Source organism: Panthera uncia, chromosome D4 (genome assembly GCF_023721935.1).
Source record: "Panthera uncia isolate 11264 chromosome D4, Puncia_PCG_1.0, whole genome shotgun sequence".
Lineage (NCBI taxonomy): Eukaryota > Metazoa > Chordata > Mammalia > Carnivora > Felidae > Panthera > Panthera uncia.
In genome coordinates, this window is record NC_064807.1 from 16,570,667 (window position 1) to 16,594,669 (window position 24,003).

The window sequence follows — 24,003 nt, forward strand, 5'->3', positions numbered from 1 at the left end:
CTTGAACTCACAAGCTGTGCGATCATGGCCTGAGCTGAAGTCGGACGCTCAACCAACTGAGCCACCCAGGCGCCCCAACCCTAGTCTCAATTTTTAATTTTGAAGATGATGTATCTTTTTGGGGATCTGGGAGCCAGCAGGGGGCATGTTATTGTGTCCCCACTTCTGCACTGACGGCACGAATGATGACACTGATGGACGCGAACGTATCAGATACTCTCACTTTGGTGAGAAAGTCTGTCTTTGATGTTCTCTTATCTGCAGGCCATGCTCCCTTGATTAGGGCCCTGAACCTGCTTTTGCGATTTCCATCTATTTCTGTATCTGTAAAAAAGGGGTGTGATGCCAATTCTGCTCCTTCCACAGCCTTGCTTTTCCCTCACTCTCCACCTTGGATGGAGTGTCGGAAGAACAGCTAGAGCCACAGCCTAAGGTCAGCACAGCCGGACGGCGGCATGGAGCACGCGCTGGCTGCCCCCCGCTCGTGAGCTGGCTTGCCTCCTTGCCTGGCCTCCACCAACCCAGAACAGAAAGCTTCATGTTTCCCTGACTCGGCCCTCGTCTTCCTGGCCTCCTCGTCTTGCTCTCTTCAAAGCAGAGAGGGCACATGATGTAGTCCGGCGGATGATTTTTCTGTCCTTCTTTGTGTTAACATTAAAAATGTGTGTGCACGTGCATATTTGAGCGGCATGCGGATTGTGGCCTGGCCCCCGTCCCGCCGCCAGCTAGCTGCATGGGGTTGGGCAGGTCACCAGCTCTGGTTTTAATTTCCATACCGAAATACGTTATGTTGGGCCAGCTGGTGCTGCTCCAGCATTTTAGGATTCGATGTACCACCACAAGCATATCCTTAAAAGGTAACTTGGGTTTGAATCTCGCCCTCTACTGTGACTGTCTGCATATGAGGTCCCTTTTTATTTTTTTTATTTTTTATTTTTTTTTAATTTTTTTTCAACGTTTTTTATTTATTTTTGGGACAGAGAAAGACAGAGCATGAACAGGGGAGGGGCAGAGAGAGAGGGAGACACAGAATCAGAAACAGGCTCCAGGCTCCAAGCCATCAGCCCAGAGCCTGACGCGGGGCTCGAACTCACGGACCGCGAGATCGTGACCTGGCTGAAGTCGGACGCTTAACCGACTGCGCCACCCAGGCGCCCCTTGAGGTCCCTTTTTAATTTCCTCCTGAGATCAAGAACGATGAAACCTTCCTCTAAGTTCACCTAAAGGACTGAGGTTACTCACGCACAGAAGAGTGAAGACTTCAGCAGGTTCGCTCCCTCCAGTATAGAGAGCGAGTGCCTCCTGCAGTAGATACAAAGTCCCATTCACTGCACGGGTAAGAGGAGCTGTAGCCAGAAAGGAGGCACTCGTAGCCTTCATTTCCAATTCCTGATTTATTCCTCACTGAGAGTAGTAAGCAAAAAGACATTTATCTCCTCTCAAAGTGCTTTGAATACTTCCATTTTTAATTTTTTTAACGTTTATTTATTTTTGAGAGAGAGCAAGAGCAGGCAGGGGACGGGTAGAGAGAGAGGGGACAGAGGATCTGAAGCAGGCTCCATGCTGAAAGCAGAGAGCCTGACACGAGGCTCGAACTCACAAACCGTGAGATCATGACTTGAACCGAAGTCGGACACTTAACCGACTGAGCCACCCAGGCACCCTGCATATTTCCATTTTTAATGTCTGTTAAGGTTTTTCTTTTCCCCTTTAAGATAAAGCCTCTCTCTGACCTACTTCCCCAAGCTGAAATGGGGAGAAAAGTCCCCATTGATTTTCAGTGTGTAATAATTTTCAATCAGCAGGGACATCCCTCTGTGCTGGGGGAAGGGGTGAAGTGGGTATTTCACAAATTCTCGGAAATGATGTTTGAAAAATTGTGTCTACATTTTTATTCTAGAAAAAAATTCCTATTGTTTTGATAACAGGAATTTGGAATTACAGCCATCGGTGGGTTGGGCGTCTGACTCTGGCTCAGGTCATGATCTTGCAGTTTGTGAGCTCGAGCCCCGTGTCGGGCTGGCTACTGTCAGCACAGAGCCTGCTTTGGATCCCCTCTCTCTCTCTCCCCCTCTCTGCCCCTCCCCTGCTCATGCTTTCTCAAAAATAAGAAACATTAAAAAGAAAAAGATAAAGAAAAAAAAGATTGTGGCAGGCACTTTCGATTTCTCACCTGTTCCCTCCTCCTTCCTTGCTGAAAGAGGCTTGATTTTGTTCCCGTGGCAGCATTCCCAGACAATGAATCATAATTGGTTCAAATGTGACATGACACCCTCTATCTAGCCTCCCTTTGCAGTGAGAAGTGGCCACGTGAGCCAGTTCCGGCTCCAGGGACATACGAAGTCTGCAGGGGACACTGTTGGGTGACTCTGGAAGGCACATGGCCACCTGTGTGTGCCTCCCGACACCATCGTCCTTCTTGGTTGCTGACACTATGTTGGGAGTTTCCAATGCTTCCCTGTGACCTCCTGGTGATAGGTCCACAAGTCCAGGGTGGAAAACCCTGGCTTTTTTTCTCCTGACATTTTTGAGTCGCTGCAAAAGCGAGGTGCCATATAAAATATGACACCCATATAAAATATGACACCCAGGGATTTATTTATACTAAAGTTATTGATAAAGAGCTACAGTTTACCTGAAATTCAAATTTACCTGTGCGTCCTCTAATTTTGTTGTTTTTTTCCCCCTAAATCTGACAACTCGACGTGCAAACCCTAGACTGCCTGCCTTAAACTTCCTTCTTTTGTAAAAATAAATAAATAAATAAATAAATAAATAAATAAAAATAAATCCCAATGAGTGTAAGTTACTAGTCCTCGAATAAGATATTGGTTGCATGTGAATCCATTCCTGATGTAATAGGAAGTTATAAAAAGTACCCGCTATTTTTTGTGTGTTCACCATGAGCCAGACACTGTGCTGGTGAGCAGGGGCGTGTCTGTAACTAAGTCACAGAGGTCAGACCTGCCTTCATGGAGCTTCCATGTAGCTGGGGAGATAGCCACTAAAAGAGCGGCTGTGTAGGGGGCAGGACAGTTACAATTGGGATGAGTGCTGCGACGGCCAGGTAGGGCGGCTTTGAGAGCGTCTGTGGAGGGAAGGATGAGAGAAGTCCTCCATGAAGCAGGATGTCTGCCTCTGTGGAGGGACAGGCTGGTTGGAGGGAAAGGCTGTGGCACTTGCTCCGAGTGTCGGGAACAGCCTGGCTGCCCGCCATGAGGCAGGAAGGGCCCTGGTAAGTTTGAGGGCAGGAGGTCTCAGCACCGAACAGCAATGGACTGAACGATGGGCAATGAGAATAGAGAGGCAGGCACACTGAAGCTAGTTCAGGGAATGCCCTGGGGGCCGTGGGAAGGATTTTGAACATGATCCTTATTCTACGCTACACCCATGCTAAGTACTGTTGATATTCCCCTTTTACAAAGAGGAAATGAAGACTTTGAATAGTGTGATCCAAGTCATATAGCTATTAGGTGGAAGAACTGCCAGGTTTGTTTTTTTGTTCTTTTTTGTTGTTTTGTGTAGTACGTGTGACCAAAAAAACCCCTTCCCTAATTGCCACTGAGGACAAGCTAGTTAGAAATATAGAAATAATGAGAGCTGATCAAATGAGTTACAGTTAAAGTTAGTGTAACAATACATTTCTATTTGTAAAGACTGAGAGGATTGTGAGCAATCTGTTTGTTAAAAAAACAAGAGGTTGATCAGTATAATACATGATTTAAATTCCAGTATTTAAAGAGACCTCAAAACATTATAGAATTCAGATCTCCTGTCTCTTCCTTTCAATCAAAGGTACTACTTATCATCTAAGTAACTGTAACTGATTTCTGGGACTTCAAACCACTGGTTTGACAAAACCCAAAATAAAACAGAAAATATACCATTTGTAACAAAGTAGCAACACAAGAGACACAGCGACCCAGTGGTTTTACACATATGCAAGGAACAGGAAAAGCAGCCACAGCAACAGAACCCACACAAAAAAGACATTGCAGCAAACTGTTGATGCGCTCAATGTGACTGCTACTCCTGGTAAAGCCTTCATTTGCAGGAAATAGGCATCGGTACTGGATGGTAATGAAGATTATAAAAAAATTAAAAATAGAAAAATATCAGCATGCTTTGGGTAAATCCTTTGTGATCCTTGGATGTGTGTGTATCTCTATACACACATTGCACACATATATACCTACACACACAGAGACACACACAAACATAATGGATTACATCTCTACTGGATTGTGATGTAAACCTTATTTCGTACTTGGTCCTATTTGGAAAAGTTTGATGATCATTGGTCTAGAGGAACTGACTCGTTAGTGAGCTAATGCTGTATCTCTGCACTCCTTGGAGCGAGAACAACTCATCAAGGTACATTCCCGTCCAGTGGCACGGATCCCTATTTACTGTTCCTCACGTGGCGGAAATCATATGTGGTAACACAAACGAACGAACTACAGCTGTCATCATACCAAAGTACATATTGTATCTTCGTGCAGGTTCTTGAATAGAGGCCTTCGAGTTTCCTAATTCATCCCCCGAAGGGTTCAGTGCACTCCATCTTTACGTTGTCACGTGCAAACCTTGGGAACAAATACAAGCAGAAGAGAAATGAATAGAGAATTCCAATTTCCATTTTATTAAATCTTTACACTATCAACAGTAAATCTTAACGTTAACGTCACAGGGATTCTGGGACCAGAAATGCTGGTTTTCCACAAAGAACTAAATAGAGGCCAAGTCTCATTCTTTTAATCCTTGATTAAATTTAAGCCTATCTGAAGATATCAGATACCCAATATCATTTGCAATTGGTATAATAATCATTGGCTTAAAAGAATGAAATAGTTTGAAAGTTAGAAGAATATCACAAAGGGTGGCTGGCTGTACTAGAATTATTGTTTTGGAATGTTATCCTTGATTTGGGAAAAGTGTATTGGTACCTTTAATCTTTTTTCATAAACCAAGGAAGCGTATGTGAGCCTGACTTTGGGACTTTGGCTTGAAACTCAATGATAAACCTGTTGTATTTGTGCTACATAGTTTGTGTTGGAAAAACACACATTTTTTGGTGTAGTCATCTCTGAAGTATGTAAATATAAAAATGATTACAGTCTTTGACCAAGCAAGTGCTACTTCCAAAAAATTTTAATTGTTTTTAATGTTTATTTTTGAAAGAGAGACAGAGACAGAGCATGAACGGGGGAGAGGCAGAGAGAGAGGGAGACACAGAATCCGAAGCAGGCTCCAGGCTCTGAGCTGCCAGCACAGAGCCTGACACAGGACTTGAACTCCCGAACCATGAGAACATGACCTGAGCTGAAGTCGGACGCTTAACTGACTGAGCCACCCAGGTGCCCCTGAAAAATTTTAGTATAATTCAAGAAGAAAAAAACAAGTGATATAGGCAGATATTTTTATAGCACATTATTTGCTAATGTGAAAAACTTACGATGGCACTAAATGTCCAGCAATTGTGAAATGGGTCATTAATCCTATGATAATGTGGACTACTGTATTAGATAATTATACTACTATTACCTTTAATTGGACATATTTTAAATTCAGTGTATAAAAATACCAAAAAGAAAATACACACATTTTATTAAATTTTTATTTTGCAATCTCTTATTCCTTAGATTTGAAATGTAACATAGGACATCTTTCTTCTCCACTGAGATGTCAAAGCCAAGTCTTATAATGCACTTTTTTTTTTTTTTTTTAGGGGGGGAAAAAGAGGGTTTGGGGGGGGGGGGGGGGGGGGGGGGGGGGGGGAGAAAGGGGGGGGAGAGAGAGAGAGAGAGAGAGAGAGAGAGAGAATTTTAAGCAGACTCTATGCCCAGCACGGAGCCTGACTCAGAGCTTGATCTCACAACCCTGAGGTCATGACCTGAGCCAAAATCAAGAGTCAGACACGTAACTGAGCCACCCAAGTACCCCCTTATAATTCACTTAAAAAAAAGAGTTTTTTAAGTTTATTTATTTTGAGAGAAAGAGAGAATGAGTGAGCAGGGGAGGGGCAGAGAGAGAGAGAGGGAGAGAGAGAATCCCAGACAGGCTCTACGCTGTCAGCACAGAGCCCGACATTGGGCTTGAACTCACCAACTGTGAGATCACGATTTGAGCCGAAACCAAGAGTTGGGCCCTTACCTGACTGAGCCACCCCAGGGCCCCTATAACTCACTTTTAATGAGCAAAACAGAACTCAGCCTTGACTCCTTTCACTGGGAGAGCTGTTTAGTTTTGCTCAGTTTCATTTTATAATAAGCTCTATAAAGCTCCTTAAATAGTAAATACTAATGTAAAAACAGAAAAAAACCATGGCAAGTAACCATGTAACCACGTAAAGAGACTGATGGGAACAGCAAAAATATTGACTGTGTCCTCATTAAAATGGTAACACTGCTGATTGGTGGGAATTTAAGTGATTTTTTTTTTACATAAAAACTTTAAAAAAATAATTAATGTGCTTTTATAATGAGATGGAAATACACACTTTTCCCCTTTTTCCTTCCTGAATGTGGGAGCCAATCTCCCGCCAACCTTTTCTAGCTCCTACCCAGTACACGTGGCAGAGTCGGGCTCCTTTGAAAACGTAACAAGTGTGCCAAAAAGAAAACCATCGCCATGAAAATAAACATTCTCAAGAGGACTCTGAACGTTCCGATGGCTAGCCTGCCTTGTCATTGTGAGAATGGGTAACGACTGCATTTTGCCTCAAACACTGAATTTAAATAAGGATTAAATTAGAACTTTATGTTTCTTACTCTCCTGGGTCATTTGTTTCATTAATAATTAAATTCAATCTCTGTTTCCCTCTCGTTATTATTACTTTACCACAATTATGATTTTATGTGCTTAGAGTGGAAATTGAATTCAGCAGGTTTAGGAGATGTTACGCGAGGCCTGCAGAGTAGTGCTTAGAAACACGGGCAAGGCCTCCCTGCCAGCTCAGCCCGACTGTGGGTTAAACCAGGCCACACTGAGGATCCCTCCAGGAGGCTCTGCCAGGGCACCGCGGTTTAAGAACTGGGAAGGGGGGGGGGGGGTACTATAAATAATACCAGAACTTACTAAGGCAACTGGAAAAAAAAACAAAACAAAACATAGATCTTAAGAGGTAAGAAAAGCTCATCTACTTTGGACTTTATAGCTTTTTTAACATTCTTTATTTTTTCTCCTACTTAACTTTACCCAATATCTAGGACACAAACGAGATAGCCTTAAAAGGCGAAGTTGAATACTCCTTACAAACCTCTAGGACGTAAGCAAGGGAAAAGGTGGGTGCCACACACGTGGACATGTACTTTCTTGTGGGCTTTCATTGTCCATCAAAACATACCTGTTGTTCTTGGGCCTTGGGACGGATGGCACACGCTGGCGTGTGGTGTGGAACTAGGTGAGGTTTGCCTGAGCTATTTGCTTAAGGCTCCTTTCATCTTTTATCAGGAGATGGGCGACAAGGCAACGCCACAGAGTCACTAAAAAATGGAGGTGAGGGGCGCCTGGGGTGCCTCAGCTGGTTGGGTGTCTGACTTCAGCTCAGGTCATGATGTCACGGTTTGTGGATTCGAGCCCTGCATCAGGCTCTGTGCTGACAGCTCAGAGTCTGGAGCCTGTTTCGGATTCTTTGTCTCCCTCTCTCTCTGCCTCTCCCCTGCTCATGCTCTTTCTCTCAAAGATGAATAAACGTTTACAAAAAGAAAAAAAAGAAAAAGAAAAAAAAACAGAAATGGACTTGAGCACTGGCCATTATTAAGAGGATGGAAAGGTATAGGTGTCCAGCAGCTAAAACACCCTGAAGTATCTCACTAGGGCCAGAAAGGGAGCTGATAACCCTCAGAAAGAGGCCCTGGCTCAGGGGCTATGATTTATGAAGGCTGAACGCCCCCTTCACCCTACACCTCCTTATAGCCATTCATGTCAGTGCTGAGTTTCCCGGCCTTTCATCCAAGTAACAGATGGCAGAGGTAGGCCGGTATATCTGCCACGGACTGTAAGTTCCACTAGAAGAAACCTTAAAATGCTACTGAAATTTCTTCAAACGGGCTCCTGCCTCCATGAAGGGCTGAGCCTGAAACCAGGAGTGTGGAGGACCAGTGGGCTGGCTGGCTGGGCTCAGTCCCCTTGTAAGACAGGGATTTACTGAGAACAAAGGAAATCTAATTCTTATTAGAGATGATGACATCTGGACTAGGGTAGTTAAATGCATGTAATATTCTCCACTGCAGGAGTGACTCATACCCACCTCTCTTGAATGAGCATTTTGCATATATTCACCATGAAAACCCTGTTAGTTCAAACAGTTCGAATATAACAGCAGGTAGGTCTAGAGTTTTGTTCTCCCTGCATGCTTTTTCATCCTTCTGGTTTCTACCGCGTGCTCTGCTTTCCCTTTGGGGAATTTCTCCCCCTAAACAAAAGGCCTTAAGAGAGGCATTCAATTACAAGATGTGCGCATGTTCCAGTCCTAGCCAATCAGAGTATGCCATCTCCCTGGCCAAAGTGATTGGGTTAGCACAAGGCATGTGACCCAAGCAGGACCAATCAAAATGTTCCCTGAGAATTTTTAGCTCGGCTAAAATGTAAAAGTGCTTTTTTCATTTCTTTTTTTTTTTTGTCCTTTCATATTGGTTTTTTTTTAATATATGAAATTTATTGTCAAATTGGTTTCCATACAACACCCAGTGCTCATTCCAAAAGGTGCCCTCCTCAGTACCCATCACCCACCCTCCCCACACTCCCACGCCCCATCAGCCCTCAGTTTGTTCTCAGTTTTTACGAGTCTCTTATGCTTTGGCTGTCTCCCACTCTAACCTCTTTTTATTTTTTTTCCTTCCCCTCCCCCTAAAAGTGCTTTTAAAAAAACCATTTAAAATAAAGAATTTTAAACACATGCTAAAACAGTGAGAATCACATATAAACCCCTGGGAACCCAAAACCCAGCTTCAACATTTATCAACTCATGGGAAATCTTGGGAAAGGATTAATGGTCTTTTTCTACTGTTGAGCCTAAGAGGCTGTTCAGCCTAGGAGTATGGTGCTGCCACAGCCATCGTATCTGTCAGTAGCGAGAGTCTGGCTTCAAAATAAACCCAAACAGAACGTGGAATTGTGGCAGAGTCTTGAAGATGACATTTGAACCAGCTTGATCCAGCTGAGCCTGAAGCCACCGCTACCCCTGTACTTTCTTTGTGCTTAAACTAGATAAAGGAAAAGTTTCTGGTACTTGCAAAATGTGTCATCTTATATGAACACCTTAAGGAAACATTCAATAAATATTTTTTAACATCTTGTGTTTATTTTTGAAGTATTTGGGAAAATAAATTCATGGGAAATCTTCTAGAAGAATAAAGGAGACGGGGAATTCTTGACATATTAAAATGAGATCACCAGCATTTTAACTTCACTCTGCTCAAAGGATAATTTCAGTCCCATTGAAACAACATCCATCTACTAAACAATTTAAACGACATAACATAAACATATTTTCACCCTTAAATAAAAAAAACCTTATAAACAAAATAATCAAGTCCCCAAGCCCATTCAGAGTCTCTGATTCTGAATTATCTTCAAAGCAATGAATATTATCATTCAAAGCAATGAATGATATAATCACTCCTATATTAGCATTCTGGTAAGCCATTCTTGGGTATAAAATGAACTATTTTCCTGGCTGTTCCTTCACCATCCATAATACTTACACTTTTGCTTTGCTAGTTCTTGTATTAGATCTTCATACACTTCTTTAAAGAGGTCGTCTTCAGATTTTGTTCCATCTAGGTAAACTGGGAAGGAGAAAGGAAGGCGGATCGGTTAGTACAGGATTCTTACTCTGGCACTTGACATCTCTTAAGAATACGAATAGGTTTGGGGTGCCTGGATGGCTCAGTCCACGAAGTGTCTGATACTTGGGTTCAGCTCAGGTCATGAGCTCATGGTTTCATGAGTTTGAGCCCGCATCTGGCTCTGCACTGAGTGTGTGGGGCCTGCTTGGGATTCTCTTCATCTCTCTCTCTGTCTCTCTCTCTTTCTTTCTGCCCCTCCCCCACTCACACTGTCACTCTCTCAAAATAAATAAATAAACTTAAAAAAAAAAGAATACGAATAGGTTTAAACAAAGAATGCAGGGCCATAATGTAAAAAGAAATTAATAGTCATTAAAGAGAGAAATAGATTACAGTCAGGAACAACAAGTTAAAAAAAATTTGGTTTCAGAAATGCATACTAGCAGATGTGAAAGTTATTTTTTGAAAAAGCAAGAGTTACGTGGTACTGTGCATGTGGCACTTTAGGAGCACTGCAGAGGTGTCTCCCCAAAAGAATCATTTAAGGGGGTGGTTCTCCAACCTACGTATGCATCAGGCTTGCCTATGAAGCTTCTTGAATCATGCAGGGGTCTGGGCTGTGCCACGTATGTACTGACTCAGAATTCTCCAGGCCCAGGAGATATTTTTACCCAAACTGGCATAGTTAATTTTGAAGAAAAAGTAGAAGCTATGTAGGTTAAAGGAAGGAAAGAACTCTTTAATCAGAAAACTGGAGGTAAGGGGCGCCTGGGTGGCTCAGTTGGTTAGGCGTCCGACTTTGGCTCAGGTCATGATCTCACAGTTCACGAGTTCGAGCTTGGGCTCGGTGCTGACAGCTCAGAGCCTGGAGCCTGCTTCAGATTCTGTGCCTCCCTTTCTCTCTGTCCCTCCCCCGCTCACACTGTCTCTTTCTCTCAAAGATAGATAAACATTAACAAAAATAATTAAAAAAAAAAGAAAACTGGAGGTAAGAGATAAACTTGTCTGTTAAGAAAAGGATGCACAGTTTGGAAGGGCTAGAAGCTGGGAGGTCAGAACACTGTAGGGATGAGATTTTAGAGCAAGGCTGTCTGTGCCTTAGTCTTTAGGGGCCCTGAAGTATGTTTGGATTTTATACCAGAAAGCTGGAGACTCTGAAGGTATTTCAGCAAAGGGGGCATGGTTAAAGTGGCATTTGAGATGGAGAGGGAGAGTGCCGCTCCGTATCTATTTTGTCACCCTGTTCTACTGAGCACACACGTCCAACATCACACCCTCTGCATCCACCCTCACATAGCCAGGGGAATCGCACTAAAACAAGAATTTGATATCAACTATATCCTTGTTTAAAATTGTTTTTTCAGTTTGCTCATTTTGAGAGAGAGAGCGAGTGCACGAGCAGGGGAGGGGGAAGAGAGAGGAGAGAGAGAATCCGAAGCAGGCTCTGTGCCATCAGCGCAGAGCCCCATGCGGGGCTTGAACCCACAAACCGTGAGATCGTGACCTGAGCTGAAGTCAAGAACAAGACACTGAGTCACCCAGGTGCCCCTACCATGTCTTTGTTTAAAACCTCTCTGTACAGGGCTTCCCACTTCTCCCAGGAAAATGCCCCAAGTCCTTAACTGGCCTGGTAGAGTTTAGATCTTCCCTGTGTCTCCAGTATCACCTCTCTCTCAGTTTTCTCTACCAAAAATACACCAACCTTCTTTCAGGTGCTACTCGCTCCTTTGTGTCCCTGGTCTTTTCGGGTACTCTCTGGAGTGATCTTCTGTCTACCGACCTATCCCCCTTTGTCCATTTAAACCCTTTAGAGTGTGTTTTAAGAGGCTTCTTCAAGGAAGCCTTCCCGGATTGCTGGGCCTTGGGCCGTCCCCCTGGAACTTGGTGGCACAGCACTTGGCATAGCTAGAGAGGACACGCTCGTGCAGCCAGGATCTTTAACGGCTGTTTCCTGGACAGAATGTTGGCTCTTACAAGTGGGGGCAGGTTTTGTCTTACTTCCCTTGACATCAGCAGGACACTGCCTTACACACAGAAGACATTCACTCAATATGAGTTTCATGAATGACCACCTAGAAGCTGACAGGCTTTGACGAGAGTTGAAGACCGAGAAACAGAAACCAGTAGCGCCTACTGTGGAAGCAGAGGAGCCCAGAGTGTTGTGGCTTAGAAGGATCCTTTATTATGTAATCCACGAGAAAAAACCTCCTAACGTCCTTGCTCTTGTGCACTTAAAGGCAAAGACAAGTAAATGCCCTCTGTAGAGGGAGAAAAGGCGCTTACCGATCTCCCACGTGATCTTCTCCATTTCTCGTCTGTGCTTTAGATACATGGGCCACACGTGGCCATCAAAATACCCTGGGGTGTCTGGAGGCTCGTAGACTCTCGTACTATCAAAACACACAGGAAACTTTATACTGATGGAAACACACAATTGATAAACTAACAGTGGTCAGGATAATGGGAAAATCACTGAGACTTAATCTAAACAGGATTAAGAGCATACATACATTTTAGATTCAGTGCTACTTACAAAGACAATAAAATGGATTTACTTTCCGGGTTCCAAAAACATTATTTTTGTAATTCGCTACCATTCATAATTATTTGCCGACGCTTCAGTGCTTTATAAAAAAATCAAGGGCAAATATCAACATAAATAATGACAGAGGAACGGATATGTTGGATTAAGCTTTCAACTAACTGGTGTGCTTTGTGGCTATAGCAGAACAATGGTTCACAAATTTAAAATTATAATCAACATGGGACTGGCTCACTTGAAGATTTAGGACAGAGAAGTCAAATGGTTTGTCGAAAGGCCTTTTCTTGGAACAGTAATTTGCAGGGTGCCTGGGTAGCTCAGTCAGTTAAACGTCCGACTCTTGATTTCAGTTCAGGTCATGATCCCATGGTTGTGGGACTGAGCCCCACATGGGATTCTGCACTGACAGCTCGGAGCCTGCTTGGGATTCTCTCTCTCTCTCTCTCTCTCTCTCTCTCTCTCTCCTCTTCCGATGCTCACGCCCTCTCTGTCTAAATAAATAAATAAATAAATGTATGTTAGAAAAATAATTTGCATTAGTCCAGGTGGATGAGCATTTATGTAACAAGGTTTTGCTCTTTATGTAGAAGAGATGAGGCATTGTTGACATATACACTGCTCAATAATGTTCTTTCCTTGTTTTTCCTACAATTTTGTCTTTTAAAAAATTAAAAAAATGTTTTTGCTTAAAAAATTTTATTTTTTGTTGAAGTACAGTTGACACACACTAGTTTCAGGTGTGCAACACAGGGATTCAACGTGCCTATATGTGACTCCATGGTCACCATGAGTTAGCTGCCATCTGTCACCATACACGCTGTTCTAAATACGACCAACTCTATTCCCTATGCTGTACTTTTCATCCCCATGCATATTTTGTCTTTGGAATTCCAATCCACAAAGGTGATACCAAAACTCACCTCCTCCTCCTCTTACATTCTTCATACGGAATGGTCAGAAAGTAGCTTCTGTTCCATAGTGTGTCGAGGGGCCTAAAATAACAGCATATTTAGTTCGCAAGGTTTCCCTTCCCCCACCCCCCCACCATTCACTAAAGGTCAGTATAAGGTTGAGGATGCTTACTTATAATTAAAGAGAAGGAAGCCTTCGACGATCAATATGGGAATTTCCTCGGCACTTCCAGAGTCTGTTGATGCCAGGGACTGTCCTTGGCTTTCCATCCAGCAGGAAATGGTGGACATCATTTTTTCCATATTGAGCGCTTCAAGAACTTCAAGTAAATGTACAAAAATACATGAAATGAATACAACAAAAGTTTTATGATATGGCTTTGTATGATGAGTATGTCTAGGGCTCTATAAATACATAAAATAATACTATTTCATTTACCTTTCAAAGTAGCTAATAAATATTTTAGACAAATTTAAACTCTATTATTGACAAAGTGATATGTTTGAAATATTTAAAACAAATTTTTTAAATATTTATTTTTGAGAGAGAGAGAGAGAGAGAGAGTGAGCGAGTGCAAGCAGGGGAGGGGCAGAGGGAGAGGGAGACACAGAATCTGAAGCAGACTCCAGGCTCTGAGCTGTCAGTACACAGCCCGGTGCGGGGCTCGAACCAATGAACCTGGAGATCATGACCTGAGCCAAAGTCAGACGCTCAACCGACTGAGCCACCCTGGTACCCCGAAACATTTTTAATATGTGAAATTTCAAATATATACAAAATGAATTCCCATGGCCCCATTACCAGCTTCGACAATCATAAACTCATGGCTAATCTTCCTTTATTTATAATGCCTGTTCCCCCTGTGACTACATAAAAGTTTAATATTTTTGATAACAAAGTATCTATAAATTAGTTTGAAAGATAAATGATATGCTGGGGGAAATGCCTGCAATGTATTTCACAACATCTTTAATATATAAAGGGTTCTCATAGGCAAATAAGAGAAAAATCATTAAAAATTTTATAAAGGGACATGAATATGTCCTTTTCAAACTCTAAACTGCGTATACTTTTTGAGCTTACAATTATAATTCTGCAAAAGTATTCTACAACACTGATTCTCAAAGTATAGTATGTAGACCAACAGCATTGGTATCACCTGGGAATTTACCAGAATTGTAATTTCTGAGCCCTACTCTGGAACTACTGAATTGAGCCATCTGGACTAAGGTTTTTTAGTGGAAGGTTTTAAAATTATCGATTAATTTATTTAATAGACATAGGACTCTTAGGATTTTCTCTTCTGTTATTAGCCTTGGTAACTCGCATTTTCCTAGGAAATTGTCAATTTCATTGAAGTTTTCTAATTTAGTTACACAGAACGTCCATAATATGCTCTTATCTTTTTAATGTCTGTAGGCTCTGTAGTGATACTACCTTTGTTGTTTTTGATATTTGTAATTTGTGCCTTTTCTTTTCTTCTTGATCCGTCTTGTCTAATTTGCTTAGGGATCAGATTCTTGAATTTGTAGGTTTATGTCTTATGCCAAATTTATGATGTTTTACCTACTTCTTTAGCACCACACTCTTCCTCCTTTCCTTCTGAGACTCCAATGATATGAATGTTAGAGCTTTTGTTATTGTCCCATATTTCTGTTAATTTCTTTTCAGTCCATTTTCTCTCTGTTGTTCAGATAAGAGTAATTTCTACTGTTCTGTCCTTAAATTCAGATTCTTTCCCCTGTCATATTTATTCTGCTCTTGAGCCCATTTGGTGAGTTTTAAAATTTCAGTTTACTGTATGTTGTCAATTTAAAAATTCCTATTTGATTTTTACCTCTTCTATTTCTTTACTGAGGCTTTCACATTTCTCACTTGATTCAAGAATGTTCACAGTTGCTAGCTGAAGCCTTTTTATGAATGCTGCTTTAAAATCCTTGTTAGATAATTCCAGCATCTGTGTAATCATGGAGTGGTTGTTGATTTCTTTTGTCATTCAAGTTGAGAGTTGCTTGGTTCTTGATGAAACGAATGAATTTCAGTCTCATCCTGGAAGGTTAGGGTATTATGTTGTGAGGCTCTGGATCCTATTTGATCTTTTTTTTTTTAATAGGTAGTTACCCTGTTTAGGTGTGGTATGCAGGTTCAGGTGGGGATGGGTGGTCATCCCCCTGCTAAACCTCACCAACATGGAGTGGGGGCAGCCACGAGGGGAGACGCGGGTGTAGCTTCATTGTCGCTTGGTGAGGACAGACGTTCAGCTCTCAACTGCATCCTCCTGACAGTAGCTGACGCTCCTCGGGTGGGGACAGTGGAGTCTCACCACCTCCACCACCACCTCCCACCGCGTCATCCTGTCTCTGCTGTAGGTGGCTGTGGGAATCCAGCTCTCTGGCTCCAGTGATAGGACCCCGGTGGGGTCCTTGCCTTGCTGGTGCCGGATGGGTCCAGAAGTCTTGCTCGCTAGTCCCTGCTGACACCGTGAGGGGACGACGGTTTTTCCCTCTGTGTTTAGCTACAATAGGGTGGATATTATCAAAATGATACTCGATTTGAGTAGGCCATCCTTTTCCCGGTCCTTTGACTAGAGGGAACAGGTTTCTTGGAGCTTTTTTTGTCTGCACCTATTGATGATTCCATGTTTCACACCCTTCCAGTACCCCTTCCTGGATATATGACAGGTAAAAAGAAAACCCACAGAATCACAGTCATGCCCTTCCTCAAGTCCTGAAGGCCCTAGGCGTTTGGCTCCCTTCTTTTCATCTTCGAGTCTTCCTTTGTTTGTCATGTTCCATCGAGGATTTTCAATTATAAGGGGGAGGAAGAGCAAGGAATGGGGCCAATCCAACTTAGCTGCAACCAGAAATACCATTAGTTTTAATATATTTTCATTACTGTTCAGTTAAAAGGATCTTCTGATTTTCACTGCGATTTATTCTTTGGCCCACGGGATACACAGAAGTGCTTTGCTTCAGATGAAATGTGATGACGTCTGGAATTTACTTCAAAAAATATAGAAGGAGAAGGTAAGGGTACAGATGAAATATAAATTGGTCAAGAGTGCATCATTTAGAAGTTGAATCCATGAGAGTTCATTATACTTTTCTGCCAACTTTTGCATATGCTTAAATTTTTCCAGAATGAAAGGATACTGATTAATTTCTAAACGCTTGGGAGTTTTCTGCTTACTCTTTTGTTACTGATTTCTAATTCAGTTCTCTGTGATTAGAAGATACCTCTATATTACTTCAAGTTACTGAAATGTACTAGGAATTGCTCCATGCCCTTGCATACGCTCTCTATTTTAATTAATGTGCCCTGTATTCTTAAGAAAATCAAAATGTGTATTTTGCTGTGATTGGCTACGTGCTCCATATATGCTAGTTCAGTTAAATTTGTTAATTGTGTGCTTCAAATCCGTTATACCCTTACAGTTTTTGTCTGCTTTTCCCACTAGTTACTGAAGAAGTTGTATTAAAAATCTCCCACAATTGGGGTGCATGGGTGGCTCAGTTGGTTAAGTGTCTGACGTTGGCTCAGGTCATGATCTCACGGTTGGTGGGTTCAAGCCCTGCATCCGGCTCTGTGCTGACAGCCCAGAGCCTGGAGCCTGCTTCAGATTCTGTGTCTCCCTTTCTCTCTCTGCCCCTCCCCCACTCACACACACACTCTCTCTCTCTCAAAATTAAATAAACTTTAAAAAAAAATTTTAAAAATCTCACAATAATTATAGATTTATGTATTTCCCCATTTAGTTTTGTCAGTTTTTGCTTAACATATTTTGAAGTTATGTTATGAGGTGCATACAAATTTTGGATTGTTTATCTTCCTGTTGAATTAACTTATTTATCTCTTTGTTTTTAGTAAGATATTAGTAACAGTATCTCTAGTGACACTCTTTGTGTTTACTTTGTCTGATATTAGTAGTTATACCAGATTTCTTTCAGTAGGCATTATTCACATGGCATTATCTTTTTCTAGCCTTGTCTACTTTTCTTTGTCTTAATATTTAAATATATCTCTTGTAAGGAGCTTTTTTAATTTTTCTTTCAATCCAGCTTGACAATCTTTGTTGTATTTTAGTTCAATTAATTTAATGTAGCTACCAATATATTTGGCTTAAATCTATCATCTTACTCTCATTTTCTACTTTTCCATATCTTTTGACTTCTTTTAAGTTCTCTGTTTTTTACCTCTTCTTACTTATTTTGTATGTATCAACTACATTTTATTTTTTTTTAATTTTTTTTTTTTTAACATTTATTTATTTTTGAGACAGAGAGAGACAGAGCATGAACGGGGGAGGGGCAGAGAGAGAGGGAGACACAGAATCGGAAGCAGGCTCCAGGCTCCAAGCCATCAGCCCAGAGCCCGACGCGGCGCTCGAACTCGCGGACCGCGAGATCGTGACCTGAGCTGAAGTCCGACGCTTAACCGACTGAGCCACCCAGGCGCCCCTGTATCAACTACATTTTAATGATTCTATCTATTTATAAACTTGATAGCTTTGTGTCTTTAAATTAGCCTTTTGGTGGTTATCATAAAGATTTCAACATTACCTTGATTTACTTTAAATTTGTGTACTTGCCTAAAAATTTCAGATTTTCCTTAAGATAGACTCCTGGAAGTGGGACACTTGACACACGGCATGAATATATTAAGGGCTTTGGGACACGCGTTCAGTCTCCCTTCCAGAAAGCTTATGTCAGTTGATATTTCCATTTATGAAAGTTTTTGTTTTATGAAGCCTGTGCCATCACTAGATAATTATTTCTTTACAAATCTGTTCACTCTGGGGCACCTGGGTGGCTCAGTCAGTTAAGGATCTGACTCTTGGTTTTGGCTCGGGTCATGATCTCGGGGTTTGTGATATTGAGCCCCACGATGGGCTCCATGTTGAGAGCGTGGAGCCTGCTTGGGATTCTCTCTCCCCCTTCCTCTCTGCCCCTGTCCTGCTCATGTGCACGTGTGTGGACACGGGCTCTTCTCTCTTAAAATAAACACTGAAAAAAAATCTGCTTGCAAGATAAGTGGGAAAAAATCATTTACAACTCTTTGGCTACTTCTGAGGTTGACTTTTTATTGTATATTTATTAATCGAATAACCTTTTGCTTTTGTAAAAAGCTTATTTATATCCTTGGACATTTTTCAATTAGAATATTAGTGTTTTTCTTATCAGTTTATAAGAACTCATTCGCATTAGAAATAATTCTTTGTCCGTTGTTGAAAATGGTTTTTCCTTGTTTAACTCTTACTTTTTAATAATCTTCCTTACAAACCTTCGGTGGGGGGGGGGGGGGTAGGAAATGAAAAAAAATATCCTGGCTACAGTTCAAGACACAAGAACAGGCAGCGAGTCAAGGATTTTGCTTCTCTTAAAACTATCATGTGTCTGTAAGAACTGATTACACAACATTTTTCCTCTAAGGTCGTCAAAGTTAAAAATAAAGAACACAGTTTATGGGTCTTTAAGAGAGTTGTTTCTGCTGCCAGCTTGCATAAACACTCAGTGATCATCTTGTTAGTTATCAAAGTTGATAAGACCATTAAATATAGTTTATTAGCATGACATTCTCTAGAGGAAAATAAATATTTTCTGACTTTATAATCCTTTGGCTTCAAAACAGTATTAGATTGGGCAAGGGAGCGAGGTGAATCCATCTAAAAAATATTCACTAACCTTTATGAGCAGTGGAAAGAAGAAACCAGCTGTCCGGTGCACCTTGGTCACTGGGAGGGAAGCCCACAGGATGAGCCTGGACTTTGTTCCAGACAAGACTGCAGGGAGGGGGTGAGAGTAGAGCTATGTGTGCCCCCCCGGCAGGGATGAATATAGTACCAGCAAACATACCTTGTTCTAGCTTTAGAAAAAAAAAATCTATTGTTCCAATGTTTTCAGTTTTAAATACAAAACTGGGGAAAAAGGGTTTCATTTATTTATTATTCAAAAAAATTTTTTTAATGTTTATTTATTTTTGAGAGACAGAGATAGAGCATGAGTCGGGGAGGGGCAGAGAGAGAGAGGGAGACACAGAATCCGAAGCAGGCTCCAGGCTCCGAGCTGTCAGCACAGAGCCTGATGCGGGGCTTGAACTCACGAACCACGAGACCATGACCTGAGCCGAAGTCAGACACTTCACCAGCTGAGCCACCCAGGTGCCCTGGGTTTCATTTATTTAAATAGTTGGACATAAATCAGAAACCTTTACAAAAGCATGTGTAGAGTATAGCAGTGTGCTTGAGCACGTTTCGAGACTGTCTTCACAGACAGAGGTTTGAAACAGAAAATGAACATTTGTGCATGTTTCACAAACTCATCTACTTACCGTCATACTGCAGAAATCCATTTGCGTCTGTCTCTATCTCAGACTCTGGCTGAAAAAATAACGAAGCACCCATCAAAACTGTGCAGTGCAGAAATAATACAATTATAGAATGAAGAGGCGATAAACTTTTAGTAAACGCTTTGCATGAGGAGGATAAATAAAATCAGAGCCGCAACAATAAGTAATGCCATCTAGTGGATCAGTGACATTACTGCATGGAACCTGCCTTCACTACAAAAGCTGTATCGTTCAGCAAAGGCTTTCTGGACGTAATTTAATCAACCGGCTACTAGGATTTTGTTGTGTTAAATGAATTACCTGAGAAGTTTTAGATACCTTAAAGAAATCATCCTGAGATACGATACTGCAGTTTGGGAGGTGTTTCTGCAAATTCTTAGCCAGTGTTGTCTTCCCGCCATTTGTCACACTGAACAAAAAAAAAAGGAAAAGAAAAAAAAATCAAAAATACCAAGAAGGAAGATGCATTTAATATAAACCATCTTAAAGTGATCTTAAAAAAAAAAGGATATTTAAAACAATACGTATGGGATGCCTGGCTGGCTCAGTTGTAAGAGCATGTGACTCTTGACCCTGGGGTCATGAGTTCGAGACCCACACTGGGTGTAGACATTACTTAATAAATAATTTAAAAAATAAATAAGGTAAAATAAAACAACATGCAATGTCTAAAAGAAATTATTGGGGCACCTGGGTGACTCAGTTGGTTGGGCATCGGACTTCAGCTGAGGACATGATCTCATGGTCTATGAGTTCAAGCCCCACATCGGGCTTTGTGCTGACAGCTCAGAGCCTGGAGCCTGCTTTGGATGCTGTGTCTCCCTCTCTCTCTGCCCTTCCCCTGCTCACACTCTGTCTGTCTCTCTCTCTCTCAAAAATAAATAAACATAAATGAGAAATTATTTCTTTCATAGATATGTTGGCAAAACCACAGCCCTAAGTAGATCTACCATAATAAATGATAAGAAATATACTGGAAAGGATGGAGGAGAAAGGAAACTAAATACTGGGCAAGTGAACTGGGTAATACTAAGGCTTAAAAATATAGCTACTATGTGGGAAGCAAAAGAATGTTCTGTGTGTACTGAAACATTCACAGGGTTCATATGCAAAACCATAGAATATGAGCAGCACTTTTGGTTCAAGTGTATAAAATTGCAGGTGGGTCTGGGGCGCCTGGGTGGCGCAGTCGGTTAAGCGTCCGACTTCAGCCAGGTCACGATCTCGCGGTCCGTGAGTTCGAGCCCCGCGTCGGGCTCTGGGCTGACGGCTCGGAGCCTGGAGCCTGCTTCCGATTCTGTGTCTCCCTCTCTCTCTGCCCCTCCCCCGTTCATGCTCTGTCTCTCTCTGTCCCAAAAATAAATAAAAAACGTTGAAAAAAAAATTAAAAAAAAAAATTGCAGGCGGGTCATTGTGATTTTGTTTCCATGTATCGTAGAGAAAAATGGAGGATGGGCTTATTACAAGCACTTAGCACACAACCACAGCTCTGCTGTGCTGCCTCCTTTCTCCTTAACCTCTCTCCGCTTTGGGGACGGGTGGGAGAACCCAACGAAGCGTATCACATGCAGTCATCAAGGCTGGACTGTGACATCAAGGAGAATGGGGACCCTGACTAACTGCTCCGTGTGTCTACTTTTCCAGCATCTAATGCCACACACAGCGCTTCTCTAGTCATTTGGTCAGAGCTTTTCTCAACCTGGGGCTGACGTTTCTGAGGGTCTGTGGACAGACTCATAGACTTTGTGAACTTGAATGGGAAAGAGATTACATCTTTATTCTCACTATATTCTAACAGAACTTTAGCTTCCCCTTTAATTATGAATATAAGTAACAAACATCAGTAGTCTTCACAGTACCTGTGACTTTGTCACCAATAGAAATCATAGATATTTTCATATTATGGTACAGTTGGGGCAGATATCTTGAAGCATCATCGACAGTCATCATTATTTCAAATTTATGGCAGTTTTCAGACCTACCGCTGGATACTGTTATCTAATAAGTTAGTAAAGAAATGTATATATCACAATGCTACAATTTGTTTTGAAAACATTTTTATAACTGTATTTCAATATAACTGGTTTTTCCTCTGTATTCCTATGTTTTACTTTGTGCATTTAAAACCATTCCTCTAGGGGCGCCTGGGTGGCTCAGTTGGTTGAGTGTCTGACTCTGGATAAGGGCTCAGGTCATGATCCTAGAGTCGTGAGATTGAGTCCTGCACGGGCTCCGCGCTGAGTGTAAAGCCTGCTTAAGGCTCTCTCCCTCTCCCCCCTCCCCTCCTGGTATTCTGTCTCTTCTAAAAACAAAACAACAGAAAACAACAACAAACAAAACGTAACGTTACTTGAGGCAGCTCTTTCTGCTCACAGGTCCTGTTCCCATGCTACAATAAAACCACTTGGTTTCTCGGAAAACAAACAACAAAATATTATATTAAGTCAAGGCTTCATCATACGACCAAATGTCCACACTACAAAGACTCTCTTTTGTTGTTTAAATGTTCATTTGTTTTTGAGAGAGAGAGAGTGTGTGTGTGTGTGCACGCTCAAGTGAGGAAGGGGCAGAGAGAGAGGGGGGGACAGAGGATCCAAAGCAGGCTCTGTGCCGTCAGCGGGACTGAACTCATGAGCCATTAGATCATGACCTGAGCCAAAGTAGGACGCTTCACCAACTGAGCCACCCAGGTGCCCTGATGGTACGAAAAACTCTTAACTGCACATTTATTTGCGAGAACCTGTGCTTAATCCCAGTTGAAAGAGTACAATATATTTAAAATCTAGAAAAGAAACTAACATTAATTCACCAAAATTGTTTATTGGATTTATTCAATATCACCTATATAACATACCTACAAAGTACAAGAAATAGGATTCAAGTTTTTCCAATTAACCTTAGAATACATAATTGGGTAGGATATGGGTGATCTTCTTGAAAAGACGGGAAAGTGGGGTGGGGTGTTACTTTTTGCCTTCAGAAAATACTGGTACAATTTTTTTTTCCCTTTTAACAAAAAAGGCCAAAATCCATGTTGAGTTTATATAGTCCAGATTCTGAACTTTGGTTTAAAATAGAGAGTAAACAGGGATAACTTTATTATAGTATAAGCAACCTGGTTAGAAAATGTGTCGTATTCTAGACTTATCCCTTTCAGATGATACAGTCAAACCGACAGTAATTAGATCCCTTCTCATTGAGTTAGCTGGAGACAATGAAGAACAGGTACTCCGGTTTTGTAGACTTGGAGGAGAGAGACCAGGCAGAAGGCAGTCCAGGTGAGACAGATGGGAAAGGGAATTTAACAAGAATTTAACAAGTCGGAATTGAACAAGCTCAAGTCTAAGATTTACACTTGGAATCCTGCTCGGGTGACAGCTTAAGACTAACTCTTCCCTTTCAGCATGCTCAGAACCACTAGGCGCCAAGCTCACAACCACCTCACGTGCATTCCAACCTCAGGGCAAGAGTGTCCCGACAGGTGCACGCTTTATCCTAGGATATGGGGAAGGAAAACGACTACCTACTCGGAGCCACTTCCGTCTTTGTTCATAACACCCAAATAAATGCACAAGTCCTGGTCCATTTGTTTTTTTGTTACATAGCCAAGAGACAAGAGGGTTAACTATATTTGGAATATGACAGAGCGCTAAGGAGGAGTTAAAAAGGCTATCTGTAGGTACTTAAACAAGAGGAAATCCATTCTGTAGCAGGTATATATTAATATTTCCATTTTAATTTTTTTTTTAACGTTTTATTTATTTTTGAGACAGAGAGAGACAGAGCATGAACGGGGGAGGGGCAGAGAGAGAGGGAGACACAGAATCGGAAGCAGGCTCCAGGCTCCGAGCCATCGGCCCAGAGCCGGACACAGGGCTCGAACTCACGGACCGTGAGATGGTGACCTGAGCTGAAGTCGGACGCTTAACCGACTGAGCCACCCAGGCGCCCCAATATTTCCATTTTAAAGTTGAGGAACCTAAGGATTGAAAAACCGTATACTCATAAAGCTTGCCCAAGATAACAGCTAGCAAGTAATAGCATACAAAGTCTAACTCCAAGGCCCATGGAGTTATATATATTTTTTTAATTTTATTTTTTAAAATTTACATCCAAATTAGTTAGCATATACTGCAACAATGACTTCAGGAGTAGATTCCTTAGTGCCCCTTACCCATTTAGCCCATCCCCCCTCCCACAACCCCTCCAGTAACCCTCAGTTTGTTCTCCACATTTATGAGTCTCTTCTGTTTTGTCCCCCTCCCTGTTTTTATATTATTTTTGTTTCCCTTCCCTTATGCTCATCTGTTTTGTCTCTTAAAGTCCTCATATGAGTAAAGTCATACGATATTTGTCTTTCTCTGACTGACTAATTTCACTTAGCATAATACCCTTCAGTTCTACCCACGTAGT

At 41.7% G+C, this 24,003-nt stretch overlaps 1 protein-coding gene and 1 non-coding gene across 3 annotated transcripts in view; both read right to left on the minus strand.

Annotated features, from left to right (window-relative positions):
• Positions 1-918: 918 nt before the first annotated feature.
• NMRK1 (nicotinamide riboside kinase 1) overlaps positions 919-24,003 on the minus strand; it is a 28,233-nt gene continuing 5,148 nt past the window's right edge. Inside the window, exons 3-9 of one of the 2 annotated variants that reach the window (XM_049634069.1) lie at positions 19,909-19,999; positions 19,573-19,621; positions 13,417-13,564; positions 13,254-13,325; positions 12,075-12,181; positions 9,708-9,791; positions 919-4,586 (exon numbers count right to left, since the gene is read on the minus strand). In XM_049634069.1, coding sequence (XP_049490026.1) covers positions 4,567-4,586; positions 9,708-9,791; positions 12,075-12,181; positions 13,254-13,325; positions 13,417-13,564; positions 19,573-19,621; positions 19,909-19,999 — 571 coding nt within the window. In that variant the 3' untranslated portion in view covers positions 919-4,566. Of the gene's footprint in view, positions 4,587-9,707; positions 9,792-12,074; positions 12,209-13,253; positions 13,326-13,416; positions 13,565-19,572; positions 19,622-19,908; positions 20,000-24,003 lie in introns of both variants that reach the window. The other variant, XM_049634061.1, reaches the window with a different exon arrangement.
• LOC125928156 (small nucleolar RNA SNORA12) lies at positions 6,520-6,633 on the minus strand. The gene has a single exon (XR_007459576.1). It is a non-coding gene; the product is annotated as a small nucleolar RNA SNORA12 (small nucleolar RNA).